The 20,548-nt window shown below is 41.5% G+C and overlaps 3 protein-coding genes across 6 annotated transcripts in view; 1 reads left to right on the top strand and 2 right to left on the bottom strand.

The window, feature by feature from the left end:
• The window catches only part of ccn5 (cellular communication network factor 5), a 29,145-nt gene extending 27,293 nt beyond the window's left edge, over positions 1-1,852 (bottom strand). Inside the window, exon 1 of one of the 2 annotated variants that reach the window (XM_088991908.1) lies at positions 1,720-1,852. Coding sequence is in view for 1 of the 2 variants with exons in the window: in XM_088991923.1 (XP_088848049.1) it covers positions 1,760-1,825 (66 nt within the window). In the remaining variant the exon portion in view is untranslated. The remainder of the gene's footprint in view (positions 1-1,719) is intronic. The other variant, XM_088991923.1, reaches the window with a different exon arrangement.
• A 66-nt stretch (positions 1,853-1,918) lies between these two features.
• ada (adenosine deaminase) lies at positions 1,919-16,505 on the top strand. The gene is made up of 11 exons (XM_088991887.1): positions 1,919-2,048; positions 4,264-4,325; positions 5,341-5,463; positions 8,770-8,913; positions 9,014-9,129; positions 10,491-10,615; positions 12,291-12,362; positions 13,314-13,415; positions 14,401-14,468; positions 14,552-14,681; positions 15,880-16,505. The coding sequence occupies exons 1-11, from the start codon at positions 1,932-1,934 to the stop codon at positions 15,982-15,984; spliced, it is 1,164 nt and encodes a 387-aa protein (XP_088848013.1). The 5' UTR covers positions 1,919-1,931; the 3' UTR covers positions 15,985-16,505.
• A 1,595-nt stretch (positions 16,506-18,100) lies between these two features.
• Positions 18,101-20,548, bottom strand: part of pkig (protein kinase (cAMP-dependent, catalytic) inhibitor gamma) — a 21,281-nt gene continuing 18,833 nt past the window's right edge. For all 3 annotated transcript variants that reach the window (XM_088991950.1, XM_088991957.1, XM_088991964.1), the window contains exons 2-3: positions 20,357-20,538; positions 18,101-18,630 (exon numbers count right to left, since the gene is read on the bottom strand). In XM_088991950.1, coding sequence (XP_088848076.1) covers positions 18,551-18,630; positions 20,357-20,510 — 234 coding nt within the window. In that variant the 5' untranslated portion in view covers positions 20,511-20,538 and the 3' untranslated portion in view covers positions 18,101-18,550. The remainder of the gene's footprint in view (positions 18,631-20,356; positions 20,539-20,548) is intronic.

The following is a 20,548-nucleotide window of genomic DNA, read 5'->3' as shown; positions in this document are numbered from 1 at the left end:
ACAATTTTTAACTGCGTGTGTAAAAGAGCAACACGCGGTCTTCAGACCAAACAAGTCCAGCAAAATACATTGACGTGATGGAAGGACCGCTACAATGCGTCTTTTTTACGGTCAAGCGCGGTCCTTTCGTGACGTCACGTACGGACTCGTCACCAACTCAAAAACAAGACTTCCTGAATATTCAGCGCGAGTCTTAAAACGTAAAATATAGCTATATGCGGTGGAATCTTATTAAAATACGCTCAGTAGAAGTCATTTGAAGCCATTTTACAAATTATGGGCACAACTTGTCCGGACAAGTTGTGTCCATAATTAATAAATAATAATGTTATTAGACGTTGGTTGTCCTTTAAGTCATTTTTATTGGTGTTCTGCATTTGACTAAAAATATCATACTGCGTGTTTTGGGTATTTTAGATGCTATAAAACGTTTTTTCTGATGTCAGTTAGGAAACAAAAAAGTGATGTCGGTTGTCCTTTAATGTACACTTCACAGAGGGCATTGGCAAATAGGAATCTGAAGTGCATTTTAAAACAGTGTATGTGAGCTATGATAGTCAACATGCTGCAAAGGTCAGTCACGGACTGTCAAGGCCTGCAAAGCCTTCTCTGCTGGCCTAAAAATACCTGAATCACGTACTAATCAAATCACGTAATAATTCCAAATTGTCTTTCAGTTTCCTTTCATTACTTTTCACCTGTTGCGCTGCTTCCAGACTTGCGCTTTCGTATTTAAGCTTTTAACCCATCACATTTCAGCCATCATTTGTCACAGATTTCAATTTGCCAACCCAAAAGGCCTTCTTGCAGGCACTGGGCAACATCAGAGTTTTTGCAAACTATGATTGGCTAGTCACTAGCCAATCACTGTTTGCGGAAACCGCTCTGATCACAAGCCGCTAATGACAGTAGCATACGAGCCAGAGCTAGCATACTGTATCGGTAGCATAATCTGCATAATCAAATATATTGTGTTGATTTAATAGCAGTTTTGTCAACCCACAATTACGGAAGGAGTAGTAGAAATTGATTTGGTTGCAGATTTACTGCTAAAGTCACTTTCAAGATGGACTTTTCATGAAAAAATTAAAAAATTAAGAAAGGTCGGTTAGTTATTCACCGGCTGAAGGTAGCATCTCGTGGACTTGTAGCATACCTGTCAACCTTGGCTAATAGCTGCGATTATAAATGATTGCAATTCCCGTATAAAAGCTGTAGTACGCCGTACATTATTTGAAATGATAAAAAAACGCTAATACAAACAAAAATGCAGACGTCTTACCGCGCATGCGCACGTTATGCCTTCATCAATCCGACCATACGCATCGATAAAAAATATATATATATATATAAATACGATTGAGGATTACTTTTGCTGATTTACCGTGACAATAGTAGCAATGGGCGGCATTATTGTCGTTAGCTACCTGCAGTTGAGACGAACTGGATTTGAGCCAAAAGGGTCTTTGTAAAATCGGTTCACAATTGTGTTCTCCCCTGTATAAAAGTTGTATTACGCCGTACATTATTTGAAATGATACAAAAACGTATACAATACGGGGAAACTTATAAGTTGACAGGTATGAAAAATGTAGTAAATCACACCATACTTCTTTCAATCTGGATTGATTCGGAACGTCCTAGCGATGAACTCCACGGCCCGCCACTGGGAAAAGTGCATCCAATGCCTGTGCGCCCAAAAAAAACTATTTTACTCACCCCTGCAAGCAAGCAGCGTCTCCATTTTGAAGCCCCAAACCCCACATGGATTAATTTTTCGTGGTTCCTCAATGGTTCTGCTTTGGACTTTGCTTACTGGTGTCATTTCGCCACCCGGAAGTGGGTGTGACGTCAGGTTGAACTGTCCACAGCCGCGTGGGGTCCTGGCTGCGCCGTCACAAAGGAGTGTCCTGCGTGAGCGCGTGTTGTACATGGACGCGCGAGCTCCTCTATTCCCGAGTTGCGTTGCAGGCACTGACCGTCCGGTCCACCCGTCACACAACATGTCTGAGCCAAACAGCCGGAAGGATGTCTTCTCCAAGCCCAAGGTACGTCAGGTCGCGCCCCGCAGACTTTCGAGCGTGGAAGGGGGCGTTAATTTCACGCACGTTTACGCACGCCGTGAAAAAGAATCATGCGGGGAAGGGAAATAGTCTTTTTGTTATCTATTTTATTGATCAATAAAGTCGCATGACTTTAACTGGTGGTCCTTACGATTGTTTCGGGGATACAAAGGGCGTGCAACGAACTACTGTATTTTGTTTTATTATAAGTGGCACAGCCCCGAGATGTTTTTATATTTATCGTCAGCAAGGTTTTCTGAGTCACATATTTGCTGCGATTTGGACCTCAGAGTGCAGAGATTCAGGTTCAATTACCTACCAGCCTCCCTGTGTGGACTTTGCATGCTCTCCTCGGGCCAGCGTGGGGTTTTCTCCGGGTATAAAAGTACGTACTTTGAAAACAATTATTGTATCACAATTTTTGTTGTAGAATGTAGACCAATTAAGTAATTGATTTTTTTATCACCACCAAGTTCACATTGTGTCCGTTTTTTTTAATAAAGGGATGATATTCATCATTTTTTTCATCAGATTTCCTGATTAACTCATTCACAGCCAGACATGGGCAAAAATGTGTCCACTTCAGTGCCAGGGTTTTTGTCATTTTCACTCAAATTGCAGGACCCCGAACAATTTCAATTCCTGAATAAATTCGGGAATGGCAGTGAATAGTTAATTGTAAAATAATTCACAGATTATAAACCATCATAAAATGGTAAAGTGAGGACGTCTCATTGTAAAATGACTTAGCGGTGTGGCTGGCCGACATAAAGTCATTAAATGCAAATCAGCTGAGCCGTCGGGTCAGCATCCATCCTTCATGCCGTCATCCTATTATAGGATGAGCTCATGGCTGTCAAGCTGGAGCACAAACATGCTTTCGATGTGGCCGTACGTGATCGGAAATATTCGGAACAAAGCTACACGTGTGACGTTAATGAGGACAAGTGCTGGATGGGAATGTCTCTGCATACAGTATGATGAACTCATTCACTGCCATTCACGTATTTATTCAGGAATTGAAATTGTTCGGGGGTTTTTTTTGTCTTGCTTGGGTACAGATAAAGCATTGATTAGCCCTCTGGCAATGTTTTTCCGCTTCCACAAGGGGGCACCATTTCCTTTTTTTCCCATGTTAGCACTTTGTTCCAGCTTCAGCTGTTGTTAAAGTGCTATATAAAAACAAATCCCAATTTCCCCTTGTTGTATTTAAACTAGGACAAAATGACAAGTACAAGACCAGCTTTGTTTGAGGGGAAAAAAGGCACTTTTTGTCTTTTATCTGCGTTGTTAAGCGCACATTAATTGATTTATTTGCCTCTGTTTACTTATTTGCGATCTAATTGTTATCTAGATGGCTAGCTAGCTAGCTATTAGCTATATTATTTGCTCTCTATTTGCTATCTATTAGCTATATAGCTGGCTAGTTAGCTATCGGGCTAGATATCTATCTGGCTATCTATTAGCTGTCTACCTGGCTCGTTAGATATCTAGCTAGCTATCTATTAGCTATATAGCTGGCTAGCTAGCTATTAGCTATCAGCTATCTTTCTATCTAATTTAGCTATTCCAGGTTGAGTGAACGCTGGCGCGTGTGGCTGCCGCTGCTCACCAACAAAATAACTTATCCTGTGTCTGTAAAGTGACCGGAAGAGTTTTGAAAGGCACTTATAAATGAAATGTATTATTATATAGCTATCTAGCTAGCCATCTAACTTATCCTGTGACTGTAATATGACCTTGAGAGTTTTGAAAGGCGCTTATAAATGAAATGTATTATTATTATTATTATTATTATTATTATTATTATTATTATTATTATTATATAAACCATTATGTGTGTATTGCATTGTATTTTGGACAGCCACCCTCATTTCAAGCTCGCATAACTCCATACCCATAGAACTTAGGAATTAACTCTTTTTTTATCTGATGAAAGAACAGAGTCTAAGGTTTCTTACGCTGCATTGAATGTTTATGTAGACCTAAATCTCAATGTACTGTGGGTCCTGCAATTTGAGTGAAAATGACAAAAACCCTGGCTCTGGAGCGGACACATATTTGCACATCATCTGGCAGTGAATGAGTGAAACCAATGTAAAAAAAAAATGCTGAGTACACTCGTCTTTTCATAATTGTGGGAACGGAATACTTGTGACGGGTATACTTGTGACGAGTAAACCCGGCTACTCACCCGCAGGTTGAGCTCCATGTGCACCTTGATGGGGCCATCCGACTGCAAACTATTATTGATGTTGCGAGGTAAGTCCCTCCAAGCCCTAACATCATCGTTGGACTTGAATAATGAATGGATTATTTATATTATTACTTTCTTTATTATAGCTTACATACATTCCTGTTCAATTGCTCATGTGTACGGACGGTGTCAATGAAAGGCATCTTAATTGTAATCTCAACAGAAAATAATGGCATGCTCACCCAATGTCTGTCACAGTTAATGAAATTGCTCCTGTCGCCGTTGTTTTTCCCTGAATTTTTCATCTCATCCGCAATATAACAAACACAACAGACAGAACTGAAAGAAATTATAGTCAAAGTCTCTGAAGTTGTATTAGTGCAGCATTGCATTTGTCACGATTTGCAAGGTGCTGGCGGGAAGACTAGGATGTATTTGACAAATTGTATTAAATAAAGTCGTCAGGAACAAAATTTCAAACAGCAAAGTAATCAGAACAAAAATGTCCAAAGTAGCAAACAAAACCATGAGTAAAACATGACAAGACGAAACAAACCTGATGGGGTTGCGTCCGTGTAAGCTCTCAGTCGTACAGGAGTGGTCCATCGATGAAAAGGTTTCTTCAGTCGTCATCTGGACTACTTTGAAGGTGTCGGACGTTTTGCTTCTCATCCAAGAGGCTTCGTCAGCGAACTAAGATTTTTGCTGGTAGCTCTGGCCCTATCTATCTATCTATCTATCTATCTATCTATCTATCTATCTATCTATCTATCTATCTATCTATCTATCTATCTATCTATCTATCTATCTATCTATCTATCTATCTATCTATCTATCTATCTATCTATCTATCGAGAGAGAGAGGTAGGTAGGTAGATAGGTAGAGAGAGAGCTACCAGCAGAAAATTTAGTTCGCTGACGAAGCCTCTTGGATGAGAAGTGAAACGTCCGACACCTTCAAAGAAGTACAGATGACGGCTGAAGAAACCTTTTCATCGAGAAACCTGACAGGGTGAAACAAAACAATGATCCGACACTAAATGGTCAATTCCAAGATGTTCATTTTATTTATCCTCACAGGAGACGTGGCATCCCTCTACCAGCCGACTCAGTGGAGGACCTGATGCGGCTCATCGTTCTTCGAAAGCCGACCACGCTCACTGACTTCCTGGGCAAGTTTGCAGAGTACATGCACGTCATCGCGTGAGTGCTTACATTCTTCTCGCCGAAATTAGAATCGAAATAAATAGCCGGAAAGCAGTAATTGACCAAACCGAACAATAACGATACGACAATGAATGAGGACGCTGTGTTGGCTTTGCGTGTGGATGTACGTGTACAAGTGTGTCTGCTTCATGCCACTTTTATGGCCAACCCTTATTGTAATTCAGTACGTCACTCCCGGCTACCCTACAGAGAAGTTTATGGCTCTGTTCAAGCATCACCCTGACTCGAAATAAGCAGACTTACCACTTACCATGTTCTGAGCAGTCGATTAGCCGATTTTTTTTATTTTTGTACTGAACCAAAATCTGACTTAGGCGTGAGCTTCAAATACATTGCAGATCCAATGATGTGAAAAATGCAAATTTTAATCCTATGCAATACTTTTTGCCATGGTCTGTGCACCTTGGCCATCTGGGGGCAATATAACAATAAAATACAGTGATACCTTGGCTTACGCACTTAATTGGTTCCCAGACAGAGTGTGTAAGGCGAAAAGTGTGTATCCCAAAAATTAATTTCCCATGGGAAACCATTAAAATGAGAATAATCCGTTCACAGGTCCCCATAAAACATAATTTTCTACTTTATAATTTTCTAAGTCTTAAACCTACACAGAATATACTTTATTTTATCTATAATAAATGTGCTATGGTATTATAATTAAAGAAATATAAGCTGTACTGTATGATAAAGTCATTTTATTTACCTTTGTGATGGTCATTGATGGCTTGATGGAATGGAGTAACCGGTTTCCTCAGCATTAAACACTTGATGAGGAACGTAACCTTCTTCTTTCACCATCTTGAGGAATGATCCCTTGTAGGTGCTTTCTCTGTGATAATTTTACCTAGTTCCTCATCAATTGTGTTCTGTTTCGCTGGGTTGATAGCATTTTGCACCAAGTGTACAGATGGCTTGTGCGGGTTGTTTTGTGGAGCCTGATTGATGGGATATTTTAACCTTGCAGTCTACACTGATTTTGAACTCAAAGTTGAAACTCTCTCACTGTCGTCTGCCTGTCTCTTTAATGTTTAAACCATCTCCCCTCACTGCTGCGTTCTTGACCAATCACATGGCTTTAACCGAATACTGGGGGCGGAGAGTAGAGTACAAAAACCGTCGGCCGCCATTTTCTTGTTAGGAGAACGGGCTCGTTCGCGAATGACACATCACTCATTGAGGCAGCTCCGTGTGTATCCCGAAAAAAGTTCGTGTGCCAAGGTAAAATGTTCATAAATTTAACGCTCGTAAACCGAAAAGTTTGTAAGCCAAGGAGGGGTTCGTAAACCGAGGTATCACTGTATTCTACTGGAGTATTACTCAGTATGGAAGAACCTATGCCTGTGAGTCTTGTAATTGTCTGTCTACGTATGTTGCTCCACCATTTGTGTTCATTAATCCGCTGCTTCACGGGTAACAACACTGTTACGTAGATGCAAATTATTAGGCCAATACCGATGGGCTTTCCCATTGTATTTATTTTGTTGAGGTTCATTGTTTTTTTAGCTCATTCACTGCCAATCCCGAATTTATTCCGGAATTGAAAAGCAGAACGTGAGCGCCATTCCTGAATTTGTTCAGGTTTTGGTTGCCCACAAGTGGGCAGCATTTCCCTTTTTTCCATGTTAGCGCCTTGTTCCAGCTTCAACTGTTGTTGAAGCGCTATATAAAAAAAAATCTGTGTATTGCAATGTAATTTTGGACAGCCGCCCCCATTTCAAGCTCAGATAACTCCAGACCCATATAACTTAGGAATTACCTCTTTTTTTCCCTGATAAAATAAGACAATCGAAAGTTTGTTATGCTGCATTGAATGTTTATGTAATCCTAAATCTCAATATTCTGTGGGTCCTGCAATTTGAGTGAAAATGACAAAAACCCTGGCACTGGAGTGGACACACATCATCTGGCAGTGAATTAGTTGAAACACAAAGCGTAATTATCTTTGTCTTATGTTTGATGAGAACTTTGGATAAGTCACACTGCTTATTTTTGATAGTGACTATATTTCTGATATTATTAGTAATTCATTGATTTCAACGATGGATGCCAGCGCTCTGCAAGTCTAATCATGATTAATGATGGTGATTTCTCTGCGTTCAAGATTTTACCTCTCCAGGCAGGGTGAAAGTTCGCTCACGCGGGCCCATTTATCGCACACGTGTCCTAGATTTACGACGTACGTATGGGGAAAGGGCTTCTTCTCAAATGAGGCACAGCTCATTGGTAATTCCGTCACCATGGCAACCAAAGCCCATTTCCCTCCGGTACAGCTCCATCTCACGACTGTGAAAGCTATAACAATGGCGAGCCCCTCGGTTCAATGGAAGCTCAGTGTGCTCTTGACAATATATGGAACACCCCAGCTATGTATAGCGCATGCAAATGCCACATGTAATGTTTAGGTTAGTTCAATGAGACAACAGTCGGGTTTCGGGGCAAATGCTGGATACTACGCAGCTTGGCTTCCATCATGTGACAGCGCCGCAGCCGAAAGTGAGATTTAAAAAAGGGCACGTGAGCATCAGTTCTTCTTTTAAATCAACAAGAAGAACGGCAGACTTTGTCATTTGTGAACAACACATCACTCATTGTGGCGCTCCGTGTGTTTCCTGAAAAATAGTATGCCAAGATTATATTCTCGTGAATTTAACGTTCATAAGGGGAAAAGTTCATTCCAAATTTGTAACTTGGCTAATGAGCGCTTCCTGTGAAGGAGTTTCGAGTCGTAAATAGCTCCTGTGATAAAGGAGTTTCCCAAGTCCTAAATTCTGTAAAAGGCCATATCACCTAGATCACAGGTGTCAAAGTCAAGGCCCGCGGGCCAAATCCGGCCCGCCACATCATTTTTTTCGGCCCGCGAAAGCAAATCAAACTTGTTAAATTCCATGATGATTGCCAAAATCTGAGCCAAAATTTCATATTTTTGGATGTCAACCACAATAAAAGTCATTATTCTTGACTTCAGATTTGAAAACGAGTTATTCATTAATTTGCTGTGTGCTCCATATGTAATATTTGAAGGGATTTAAACATTATAATGTGTTCCCCAAATTCATAACGGCCCTCGAGAGCAAACCATAACTACAATGTGGCCCGCGGCAAAAAATGACTTTGAAACCCTTGACCTAGATGAAGATGACAGTTTAACAAGCTGTTGTTGTTGACCTCAGATTGACCCCAGGTTGTCTGTGCTTCAATTGTGTACTCGAGTCACACATGTTCACTAAGCATATGAAACTTTTGAATACGATAACTTCTTATTCTCCATCAACTCCCTAGTGGTGACCGAGACGCAATCAAGAGGATCGCTTACGAGTTTGTGGAAGACAAAGCAAAGGAAGGTGTGATTTACGTGGAGGTCAGATACAGTCCACACTTATTGGCCAACTGTGACGTGGATCCCATCCCATGGAACCAAGCAGAGTATGTTTCTTACTAACTTATTTACAAAAACAACATCCGTGCACGCCTGTCAAGTCATTGAGATATTTTCAGTGTGATTTACTTCTGTCTTTGTTCTCAGGGCTGACCTGAGTCCCGACGAGGTGGTCCGACTGGTCAATGAAGGCCTCAGTCAGGGAGAGAGGGCATTCCATGTCAAAGTCAGGTCCATTCTATGCTGCATGCGCCACATGCCAAGTAAAGAACTGCTCATGCTTCAAACTCCCTTCTCCAAAGCCGTTCAGATAACACGCAGGAGTGCTGCGCAGCTTAAATTTCACAAAAGCGCAAGCAGAGGTGGCAAAAGTTCAAGTACACTTGCCCAAGAGAAAATATCCGTTAATTAAAGGACAACCGACGTCTCCGGACAAGTTGTGTCCATAATTTTTTAAATGGCTTCAAATGACTTCTACTGAGCGTATTTTAATAAGATTCCACCGCATATAGCTATATTTTACGTTTTAAGACTCGCGCTGAATATTCAGGAAGTCTTGTTTTTGAGTTGGTGACGAGTCCGTACGTGACGTCACTAAAGGAACGCCCCACACCGAAAAAAAAGACACATTGTAGCAGTCCTTCCATCACGTCAATGTATTGTTTGGTCTGAAAACCTTGTGTTGCACCCAAAAGCCGCCAGAAGAGGGTGTCCAAGCTCCATATAAGGAATTTATCAGCCTGTGGAAAAGGGCTGATTAATTCCTTACATGGCTTTGTCGCCATGTTCTGCCTTTTTTGGGTGCAACATTTCCCACACCTGATGCCTCAAAATGACACGGAATAGATTTTTTAATCGATTGCAAACATGTATGCTTTCTTCTTCAGAACTATTTGATTCATATTCATAACTGGATGAGTAACAAGAAAGCATCTTCTCCGGATCTGAAGCCATTGTTTTGATTCTAGAGCAAGGCAAGACGTCTTGGCGTGACGTCACGAACAAGGGGGCGGGACCTTCTGAAACTGAAACTTTCTGAGGTCATTTTGAAGTCGTTTTGGGAGACTTTAAGTCATTTTTTTTATGTTTTTCATTTGACTAAAAATATCAGCCTGTGTGTTTTGGGTATTTTAGATGCTATAAAACGTTTTTCTCATGTCGGTTAGGAAACAAAAAAAATGGTGTCGGTTGTCCTTTAAAGCAGAGGTTAAAAAAAAAAAATAATTTAGATTAATTAGTCAATTATATACTGTATACGTATACAGTTCTATTTCATATGCGGTTTTATACATAAACGATTTTATAATAGCTTTATGCTCCCGGTTCATGTTGCTCCATGTCTCTGCTGTCCTGTTTTTTTCCCCCACTGTTTTCCAACTCTCCCAAGATCTCACTCAATCATCTGCCGAGGTTTTTTTTAAAGATTCCTGCAGCTGCAATTTCCTGTTCTGGTTTTGTATTTTTATTTTAAACTCGGGGGATATCTTATTAATATCTCATTGGAAAGGTCATCAGAATCAGAAAGCCTTTAATAGTCCCACAATGGACAAATTTCAGAATTTAGTTTCTAGCGCAAGAGCGAGACTAGCGGGAGCGTCAAGTGCACCTGTTTTGAATTGCGCAGGCTGGTCGGCAGAGGTGGTGGAGCTGTGTAAAAAATATCGACACGAAGGTGTGGTGGCCATCGACTTGGCCGGTGATGAGTCACTCAACTGCGAGGCCTACCCGGGACACAAGAGAGCTTATGAGGTAAAGCAAATCCTCTAACGATTGCCATCGTCGCAGAGGGGCCATCATTCGGCAGACGGCTGTCGAGTCAAAGTCCAGACTCAACATTATGATTACGGGTAACATCCGACTTACAACCGGATCGACTTACGACCACCCGTACTTACGACCACGCTATCCAGACCCTATTTAATTTTTTTTAAAGGACAACCAACGTCTCCGGACAAGTTGTGTCCATAATTTGTAAAATGGCTTCAAATGACTTCTACTGAGCGTATTTTACAAAGATTCCACCGCATATAGCTATATTTTACGTTTTAAGACTCGCGCTGAATATTCCGGAAGTCTTGTTTTTGAGTTGGTGACGAGTCCGTACGTGACGTCACTGAAGGAACCCCCCTGACCGAAAAAAAAGGACACATTGGAGCAGTCCTTCCATCACGTCAATGCATTTTGGTGTGCTTGTTTGGTCTGAAAACCTCGTGTTGCACCAGAAAGAGCAAGAAGCGGGCGTCCAAGCTCCATGTAAGGAATTTATCAGCCTGTGGAAACGGGCTGATTCATTCCTCACAACAGCTCGGTGGCCATTTTCTCTTTTTCGGTGAGACATTTCCCCCCAATGTTGCCTCAAAATAGCACGGAATAAATTATTTAATCGATTGCAAACATGTATGCTTTCCTCTTCAGAACTATTTGAATCATATTCATAACTGGATGTGTAACAAGAAAGCATATTCTCCGAATCTGAAGCCATTGTTTTGATTCTCCAGGAATGCAAGACGCCTTGGCGTGACGTACGAACTGGGGGCGGGACTTTCTGAAAATGCCCAATTCGCAGCTCAATTTTTTGCAGATTTTGGACACTTTAAGTCATTTTTATTTTCGTGTTTTGCATTTGAATAAAAATATCATACTGCGTGTTTTGGGTATTTTAGATGCTATGAAACGTTGTTCTGATGTCAGTTAAAAAACAAAAAAGTCACGTCGGTTGTCCTTTAATTCTACGCCTGGCACAGCAACGCGCTAGCATGCCGGCAACGCGTCCGACAATTTTGGCCAGCCAGCATCTCACTCTCGCACAGCAATCGACTGTGTGATGGCACTAGAGGGATGAGTTTGCGAGTCAGCCTCTGAGTCTCTATTCCACATTTTGAATGGATTTCGACTTACGACCATTTTGACTTACGACCGTTTGATCGGAACGGAACTCAGTCATAAGTCGGATGTTACCCGTCTTATTTTTTGTTTTTCGTGACTTGGACTAGACTTGAAATAAAAAATGGTGGACTTGACTACAACCCTGTCATTCGGACTGGTGCGAGAATTCAGTTTAAAGGTATCGATTGGAGTTCGTTTTCAAACATTTGGTACAGCTTTAAAAAAATATATATTTTAAATCGAGTCTAGTCATTATGTAGATCGTTTTTTGTTTTATGTTACTAGATTCTGTGCAGTATTTACTCATTCACAGCCATTCACGAATTTATTCGGGAAAAATGACAGAGTGCCATTCCTGAATTTGTTCAGGTTTTGGTTTTTCTTGTTTGGGTGCTGATAAAGTGCTGTCCATGGCAACGATCACTTTTAACCCATCAGTTTAAAAAAATAAAAATACAAAAAATTAGACCAACAAGGCTTAGTGATGTGACCTGAGTATTGTTTCCTGATGTCTTGTGCACTGGATTCCCTTTGACAGGAAGCTGTGCGCTGCGGAATCCACCGGACAGTTCATGCGGGCGAAGTGGGCGCGGCCTGTGTGGTTAAGGAGGTACGCCATTGGACGGTCACAACAATGACACATTCCTGACAGAAACTGCATCTTGGCTTAAAGGACAACCGACACCTCTACACAAGTTGCGTCCATAATTTGTAAAATCACTTCAAATGACTTCTACTGAGCGCATTTTACTAAGATTCCACCACATATAGCTGTATTTTACGTTTTAAAACTCGCGCTGAATATTCAGGAAGTCTTGTTTTCGAGTTGATGACGATTCCTGAAGTGACATCACATTAGGAACGCCCCTGACCGACAAAGCGACACACAATGCATTTTGGGCACTTTTTTTTCATCTGAAAACACCGTGTCGATCGCGAAATTAGAAGGAAAACACATGAATAACATGATGGTGAATCCTTGTGTGTTGCACCAAGACTACTATTTGATACTAGTTGACACAAATTCCCAGCAGACAAATCAGCCCATTTCCAACGGAGCTTTGCTGCCATCTTGTGCATTTTCCGGGAACGCTACATTGGAGTCCAGACGCCTCAGAATGATCCGGAAGGACTTCTTTAATCGATTGCAAACATTTATGCTTTCCTCTTCAGAACTATTTGAATCATATTCATAACTGGATGAGTAACAAGAAAGCATCTTCTCCAAATCTGAACTCTCTGAAGCCATTGTTTTGATTCTGGAGCAAGGCATTTTATGGAGGAGTATCCTGGTGTGACGTCACGAACAAGGGGGCGGGGCTTTCTCAATCTCGCCATATCCGGTTTTGGGACACTAAGTCATTTTTATTGGTGTTTTGCATTTGACTACAAATATCAATTTTGGGTATTTTAGATGCTATAAAACGTTTTTTTGATGTCAGTTAGGAAACAAACAAATGGTGTCGGTTGTCCTCTAAACAAAGACTCCAAATTGCCCCGAGGGTCTTTCTTGTCCATGTGATGTTATCACTTCCTGATAGGTCTTGATCTGACCTTCCAGGCTGTGGAGGTGCTGAAGGCCGAACGTGTGGGGCACGGTTACAGGACCCTGGAGGACCGAGTGCTTTACAAGAAACTACTGGCTCAAAATATGCACTTTGAGGTGATGACGGCGACAAAATAAATGCAGGGATCCAAGACGTCCGCTATTTAGCGGAATTCCGCTATTTTTAAAGCGATATTTTCTATTTTCATATCAAAGTTCTTCTATTTCCGCATACAACCGCTAAAACGTTTGTTTTGAAGGGTGATTGCGTAGGTTTTGAGTTGGCATGCTTTCGTGTGTGTTTTGGTCGATTGCTTCCCTTGACAATCGAGATCGCTCGGCAGTAAAATACCACAAGACTGTGCGATACGTCTGGTGTAAGCTCTTAGCTGTACAGGAGTGGTCCATCGATGAAAAGGTTTCTTCAGCCGTCATCTGTACTTCTTTGAAGGTGTCGGACGTTTCGCTTCTTATCCAAGAGTCTTCGTCAGCGAACTAAAATTGTTGCTGGTAGCTATGGCCCTATATATATATATATATATATATATATATATCCTCACTGTCCAGACGTGGCGGTGCCAGACTCTGCTATGATTGGTCCCTGCTCTCAGGTTGGGGGGAGCAGAGGACTACTCCCTGCGGCTACACTGGTTACTTCTATTGTCCTGACTGATTACTTCTATTGTCCTGCCTGATTGAACCCATTTGCTCTGGTACCACCTCATCAGCATAACTAAGCCGATGTTGCCTAAGAAGTCTGTTGTACGAACGATCCAAATTGAACCTCACCCCACCGTGGCGATTTAGTGAAGGGTGATGCTGTTTTATGAAAATAGCTTCTTTTACTCCCCTTTCTAACCATTTATTTTCTTTCGCTAAGATTTTAATCTCACTGTCGTCAAATGCTAGCTTTTCGGTGCATATCTTGCATTTATACATTCACGGCCCCCTTAACGCCGGCTGATCTGTTTCATTTTCCTCTATTTTAATTTCCCCTTGGGTGGGATCCCTTAAAATGTTGACTTAAAAAAAAAAAGCTTCAATCCTATGTGTAAGTGTTAAGGTTGAATCATGTCCCAAAAACCCCCTTTTACCCATCCAGGTGTGCCCCATCTCCAGCAAGCTGACCGGCGCCTGCAATGCCGATTTCACCAAACATCCTGTGGTCACGTGAGCTTGCCTTTCAAGGCCGACAAGCGTCAAAATGCTACAGCGCGCGTGCATGTGCTCATTTTTGCCGTTGCGCCGTGCAGGTTCAGGAAGGACAAAGCCAATTACTCCTTGAATACGGACGACCCGCTGATTTTCGGTTCCACTCTGCAGATGGACTACTGGGTGGCGCACGAGCAAATGGGCTTCACCCAGGAGGAGTTTAAGAGACTGGTGAGGACATTTGACAAGACATTTCGATTTTCAGTGACTCTTCCCGTCTCTCTGAATCTGATGATAAATCGCTAACGACATGCTATTATTGTCTGTGTCTATCCATTTCTATTTTGCTGCTTCATGCCAAAGGCTTGCTGTACAAAGAGGGTACAGAACGTGCTTAAAGGAAAATTGACACCAGTGTTTTGTTTCCTAAATGACATCAGAAAAACGTTTTATAGTGTCTAAAATACCCAAAACACGCAGGTATTGATATTTTTAGTCAAATGCAAAACACCAATAAAAATGAGTTAGTGTCCCAAAACTACTTCAAAATGACCTCGGGATGGCGAGTTTCAGAAGGTCCCGCCCCCATGTTCGTGACATCACGCCAAGACGTCTTGACTTGCTCTAGAATTCAAACAATGGCTTCCGATTTGGAGAAGATGCTTTCTTGTTACTCATCCAGTTATCAATATGATTCAAAGAGTTCTGAAGAGGAAAGCATACATGTTTGCAATCGATTAAAGAAGTCCTTCCGGATCATTCTGAGGCGTCTGGACTCCAATGTAGCATTCCCGGAAAATGCACAAGATGGCGCCCAAGCTCCGTTGGAAATGGGCTGATTTGTCTGCTGGTCAACTAGTATCAAATAGTAGTCTTGGTGCAACACACAACGATTCACCATCACGTTATGTATTTTTCTTCTAATTTCGCCATCAACACGGAGTTTTCAGACCAAACAAAGTACCCAAAATGCATTGTGTGTCGCTTTCTCGGTCAGGGGCGTTCCCTCCGTGACGTCACACCAGGCATCGTCATCAACTCAAAAACAAGACTTCCTGAATATTCAGCGCGACTCTTTTCCAGCTTCAGCTGTTGTTAAAGCACTATATAAATCAATATGTATGTATTGCATTGTATTTGGACAGTATATGGACAGCCGCCCTCATTTCAAGCTCATATAACTCCAGACCCATATCATTTAGGAATTAACTTTTTTTTCTTGTGTCGATACAGATAAAGCGCTGGTCAGACCTCACAATGTTTTTCACTCTCACGAGGGGGGCAGCATTTGCCTTTGTACAGCCACCTTCATTTCAAGCTCAAATAACTCCAGACCCATAATTAATTCTTCCACCACATCTGCAATTAACGTAGGGGTGTGTGTACTTTTGTTACATCTTCAATGATGGGTTAATGTTTGTTTTTGCAGAACATCTGTTCCGCTGCATCTTGTTTCTTACCAGAGCCCGAGAAGAGCGAGCTACTAGGCAAACTTTACAAGGCCTACGGGATGATCCGAAGCACGGCTTTCTGATGCCTGATTCGCCAGCTCCTCCTGAACTTTGACCTCTACCTCGAACACATGAGAATGGCTTGATACTCTTCACATCACTGCAACTAACTCAAGTCTCTACAATGTTTTTTTACACCTTTTACAGAGAGGCTATGCAATTTCTCAGCATTCCACCTTGTACAGAAATAATGGGCCATTCCATATATCTTCACATTAATACCAATAGTGCTGCGATAACCACTGTGGGGATCGTTGTGCGATCTGGGGCGAACCATTGGCTGTGAAAGGGGAGTTGAAGGAATCCAGACCAATTTATAAGGTGGTAAAAGGACTAACTAAACACATTTTACTGTTGAACATGAAGCGGTGTAAGGGTGGCGAGGTCCACTTACCTTTTACAATGAAGTGTTTGATTATTTATTAACATCCGTTGTGATAATAGAAAGCACTGCTGTCATTTATGACCGCCGCCATTAAAATGTAACAAAACGCAGCCATCCTTTAATTCACCACAGTAAAGCTGTTTCATGTGTGCAAACCTACGTTTTGTGTGATGTCATTTGTCTTCGTTTCATTCGTGGGGAGTGGAATGCTCACACTTTTTCAGCATGGGAGCTACTTTTTCAAATGACCAAGTCAAAATGATGGACCCGTTATATTTTTTTGAGAAATATATTGAGGTTTCTTGCAACTTAATGATGTATAACCGCAAATGTTGCACAACATAATCCTGTACATTTTTTATCCCATTACCTGAGTTCACTCTGATAACTGACAGACAAGACAAACTCACTTTGAAAATATCGTGAAAAAAAGTCATCCCATCGGCTACGTGCATTTTTATACCTTATCTTAAATGTGACTCATTCAAAACTCTCAAGGTCGCTTTCCAGTCACTGTATAAGTTTTTCTGTGGGTGAGCAGCGGCAGCCACACGTGCCAGCATTTACTCAACCCGGAAGTAACTCAAATACATAGAAAGCTAGCTAGCTAATACATAGCTAAGAGTTAGCTAGATAGCTAAGCAGTCAGCCAGACCACTAATAGATAGCTAATAGCTAGCCAGCCAGCTAGACCGCTAATAGATAGCTATCTAGATGGCTAGCCAGCCAATAGACCGCTGATAGCTAATAGCCAGCTAATAATAATAATACATTTCATTTATAAGCGCCTTTCAAAACTCTCAAGGTCGCTTTACAGTCAATGGATGAGTTTTTCTGTGGGTGAGCAGCGGGTGCCACACGCTCCAGCATTCACTCAACCTGGAAGTAACTCAAATAGATAGAAAGCTAGCTAGCTAATACATAGCTAAGAGTGAGCTAGCTAGTTAATTCCTAAATGATATTGGTCTGGAGTTATATGAGGTTGAAATGAGGGTGGCTGTACAAAAGGCAAAGGCTGTCCCCTCATGAGAGTGAAAAACATTGCGAGGTCTGACCAGCGCTTTATCTGTATCGACACAAGAAAAAAAAGTTAATTCCTAAATGATATGGGTCTGGAGTTATATGAGCTAAAAGGTAGCTATCTAGACAGCTATCCAACCAGCCAGACCGCTAATATATAGCTATCTAGATAGCTAGCCAGCCAAAAGACCGCTAATAGATAGCAAATAGCCAGCTAATAATAATACATTTCATTTCTAAGCGCCTTTCAAAACTCAAGGTCGCTTCACAGTCACTGGATAAGTTTTTCTGTGGGCGAGCAGCAGCTGCCACACACTCCAGCATTCACTCAACCCGGAAATAACTCAAATAGATAGAAAGCTAGCGAGCTAATAGATATCTAATAGATAGTTAGCTAGATATCTAGCCAGCCAGCCAGCCCACTAATAAATAGCTAGCTATTAGTGCTTTGTTCAGCTGTCAGCTTCAATGACAAAAACCCTGACACATTTTTGCACATGTCTGGCAGTGAATGAGTTAATTAAGAAGGGCCAATGTCACCTGGACATTTTTTTTCAGACTTGTTTGAGAAAAATCAACTTAGATTTTTTTTCCCACCGCTTACTGACAAGAAACCTCTCCGACCGACCGAGCGAACTATTTTATGGGAAATATCCTGAAAAGTGCTCTTATCTGCCTCGATTAGCGCAAGCCCGCTAATAGACTCCCATGGAAGTTTCCAAACACAAATCAGATCGCTGTGGACATAATTGTTTTTTATTACACAAAGGAAATCGCTATCACAAAGTTATCACTGAACAGTTAGCAATAAATACAGAGTCCATACATGACGTTTTGAATGGAGACTAAGTTGAATATCGGGAGGTGGGGAAGAAGTCAACACTGGATAAGGAAAACGGATCAAGAGCGTTACAAACACACACACGCAAACACAGAAAGAAAATAACACGCGCTTATGAATCCCCTCCCTTCCATCGTTTTGGACTTTTGAAATGTTTTCACATCAATCCAAGGTCTCTCTTTGCGTCCTCGTCCCACAGTGAATATGAAGGGACTAAACAGAGTCCGACGCAGGAGAGAAGCGTCTCAAACGCCGGTCGGTCTTCCCAGCGGTTGGCGTCTTAACATCTGACTAAGCTTAAAACAAACCGTCTGCGTGCGACGGCATTAGCAGCCTTCCGTGTTTAGGATGGTCCTCCAGCTCCTTGGGGATCTTGACTGGTGGAGCCTTCAGCCTCGGGGGCTGGAGACCCCTCGGGCTCTCCTGATGGAAGGGAAATGGGACAATTCAGTCAAGCGCAACATGCGGACCAGCCGTCTAGGAGAGTACGAAAAATTAATTTGAATACTAACCGGGTTCAAAATACAGTGATACCTTGGCTTACGAATTTAATTGGTTCCCAGACAGAGTGTGTAAGGTGAAAAGTGTGCATTCCAAAAAGTAATTTCCCATAGGAAACCATTAAAATGAGAATAATCCGTTCCCAGGTCCCCATAAAACATAATTTTTCTACTGTCTAATTTTCGAAGCCTTAAAACTACACAAAAAATAACATTTTTTTTTATTTAGGTGTCAAAGTCAAGGCCCGCGGGCCAAATCCGGCCCGCCACATCATTTTTTTCGGCCCGCGAAAGCAAATCAAACTTGTTAAATTCCATGATGATTGCTAAAATCTGAGCCAAAATGTCATATTTTTGGATGTCAACCACAATAAAAGTCATTATTCTTGACTTCAGATTTGAAAACGAGTTATTCATTAATTTGCTGTGTGCTCTATATGTAATATTTGAAGGGATTTAAACATTCTAATGGGTTCCCCAAATTCATAACGGCCCTCGAGAGGAAACCATAACTACAATGTGGCCCGCGGCAAAAAATGACTTTGACACCCCTGCCATAAAACATAATTTTCTACTTTCTAATTTTCTAAACCTTAAAACTACACAAAATATACCTTATGTTACATATTTATAAATGTGCCATGGTATTACAATTAAAGAAATAAACTGTACAGTATAATAAAGTCGTATTATTTACCTTTGTGATGGTCGTTGATGGCTTGATGGAATGGAGTGGCCGCTTTCCTCAGCATTAAACACTTGATGAGGAACGTAACCTGCTGCCATTTTGTTGTGAGAACAACGGGCTCGTTCGCGAACGACACATCACTCATTGAGGCAGCTCCGTGTGATCGCAAAAAAAGTTTGTATGCCAAGGTAAAATTTCATAAATTTAACATTCATAAACCGAAAAAGTTCGTAAACCAAGGGGTTCGTAAACCGAGGTATCACTGTAATCCCAATGGGTCCAAATTCGGGCGATAGATTCTGACTTAAAATAGTAAATGCTGTTCAGAGTTGGAGTCACTCCGAATGATTTTTATGCACATTCTGTCCACTAGATGGATCTTTGACTCCACTCAAAGTGTTGTTTAATTTATCACCTGGCTGACTGCCTGGTGCCCTAAAGGGTTAAATTTGTGCTGAGCCTGATATTGAGTTGACCCAGAATCTTGTGCAGATGGAGAAGAGTGTACAACACATGTTCTTAAACACACCCAGTGCAATTACCAGAAGGTACCAGAATTATTATTATTATTATATTATTATTATTATTATACAGTAGTTTCTTTAATTACAATACAATAGCACATTTATTATACATAAAATACGGTATATTTTGTGTAGTTTTAAGGCTGATTTAGTAGAAAATTATGTTTTATGGGGACCTGGGAACGGATTATTCTCATTTTTAATGGTTTCTTATGGGAAATAAATGTTTGGCAGACGAACTTTTCGCCTCACACACACTTTCTGGGAAGCAATTAAGTTCGTAAGCTGAGGTATCATTGTAGTTGTCTATTAATCTATTCATTCTTACACTTGTAGAAAGGTTTTGACAGAAGCAAGCACGCTGCGTGATGCATTTGGTCGCCGCGTTTGGTCGCTTTGCACGATTGGTCGCAAGGTCGAGAGTCGGCGCCGCTAACCTGCATCCTTTAAGTCCATTTCCGCCAAGTCTTTGGCGACGTCGCTGGTGCTGGCCTCCGCTTTGGGCTCACCCGCGATGTCGGGCACCGCGTTCCTGCGGCCGGTCCGATCACAGTTGATGAAGTCCGAGTATGACGTCTCCACGTCCATCATCTGTCCATGACCAGCGCTCTCATTACACCTGCGGCGGG

Source organism: Hippocampus bargibanti, linkage group LG01 (assembly GCF_051943395.1).
Source record: "Hippocampus bargibanti isolate YZ-2025 linkage group LG01, ASM5194339v1, whole genome shotgun sequence".
NCBI classification, from domain to species: Eukaryota; Metazoa; Chordata; class Actinopteri; order Syngnathiformes; family Syngnathidae; genus Hippocampus; species Hippocampus bargibanti.
Note: the sequence above shows the minus strand (reverse complement) of the source record. Positions and strands in the feature narration are given on the sequence as shown.

Excerpts from the sequence above, each read along its gene's own strand:
- ada (XM_088991887.1), top strand. The coding sequence starts at position 1,932 with ATGGACGCGCGAGCTCCTCTATTCCCGAGTTGCGTTGCAGGCACTGAC. Across the intron at positions 4,326-5,340 it reads ACTATTATTGATGTTGCGAG|GAGACGTGGCATCCCTCTAC; the intron begins GTAAGTCCCTCC and ends TTATCCTCACAG. Across the intron at positions 14,469-14,551 it reads ACCAAACATCCTGTGGTCAC|GTTCAGGAAGGACAAAGCCA; the intron begins GTGAGCTTGCCT and ends TGCGCCGTGCAG.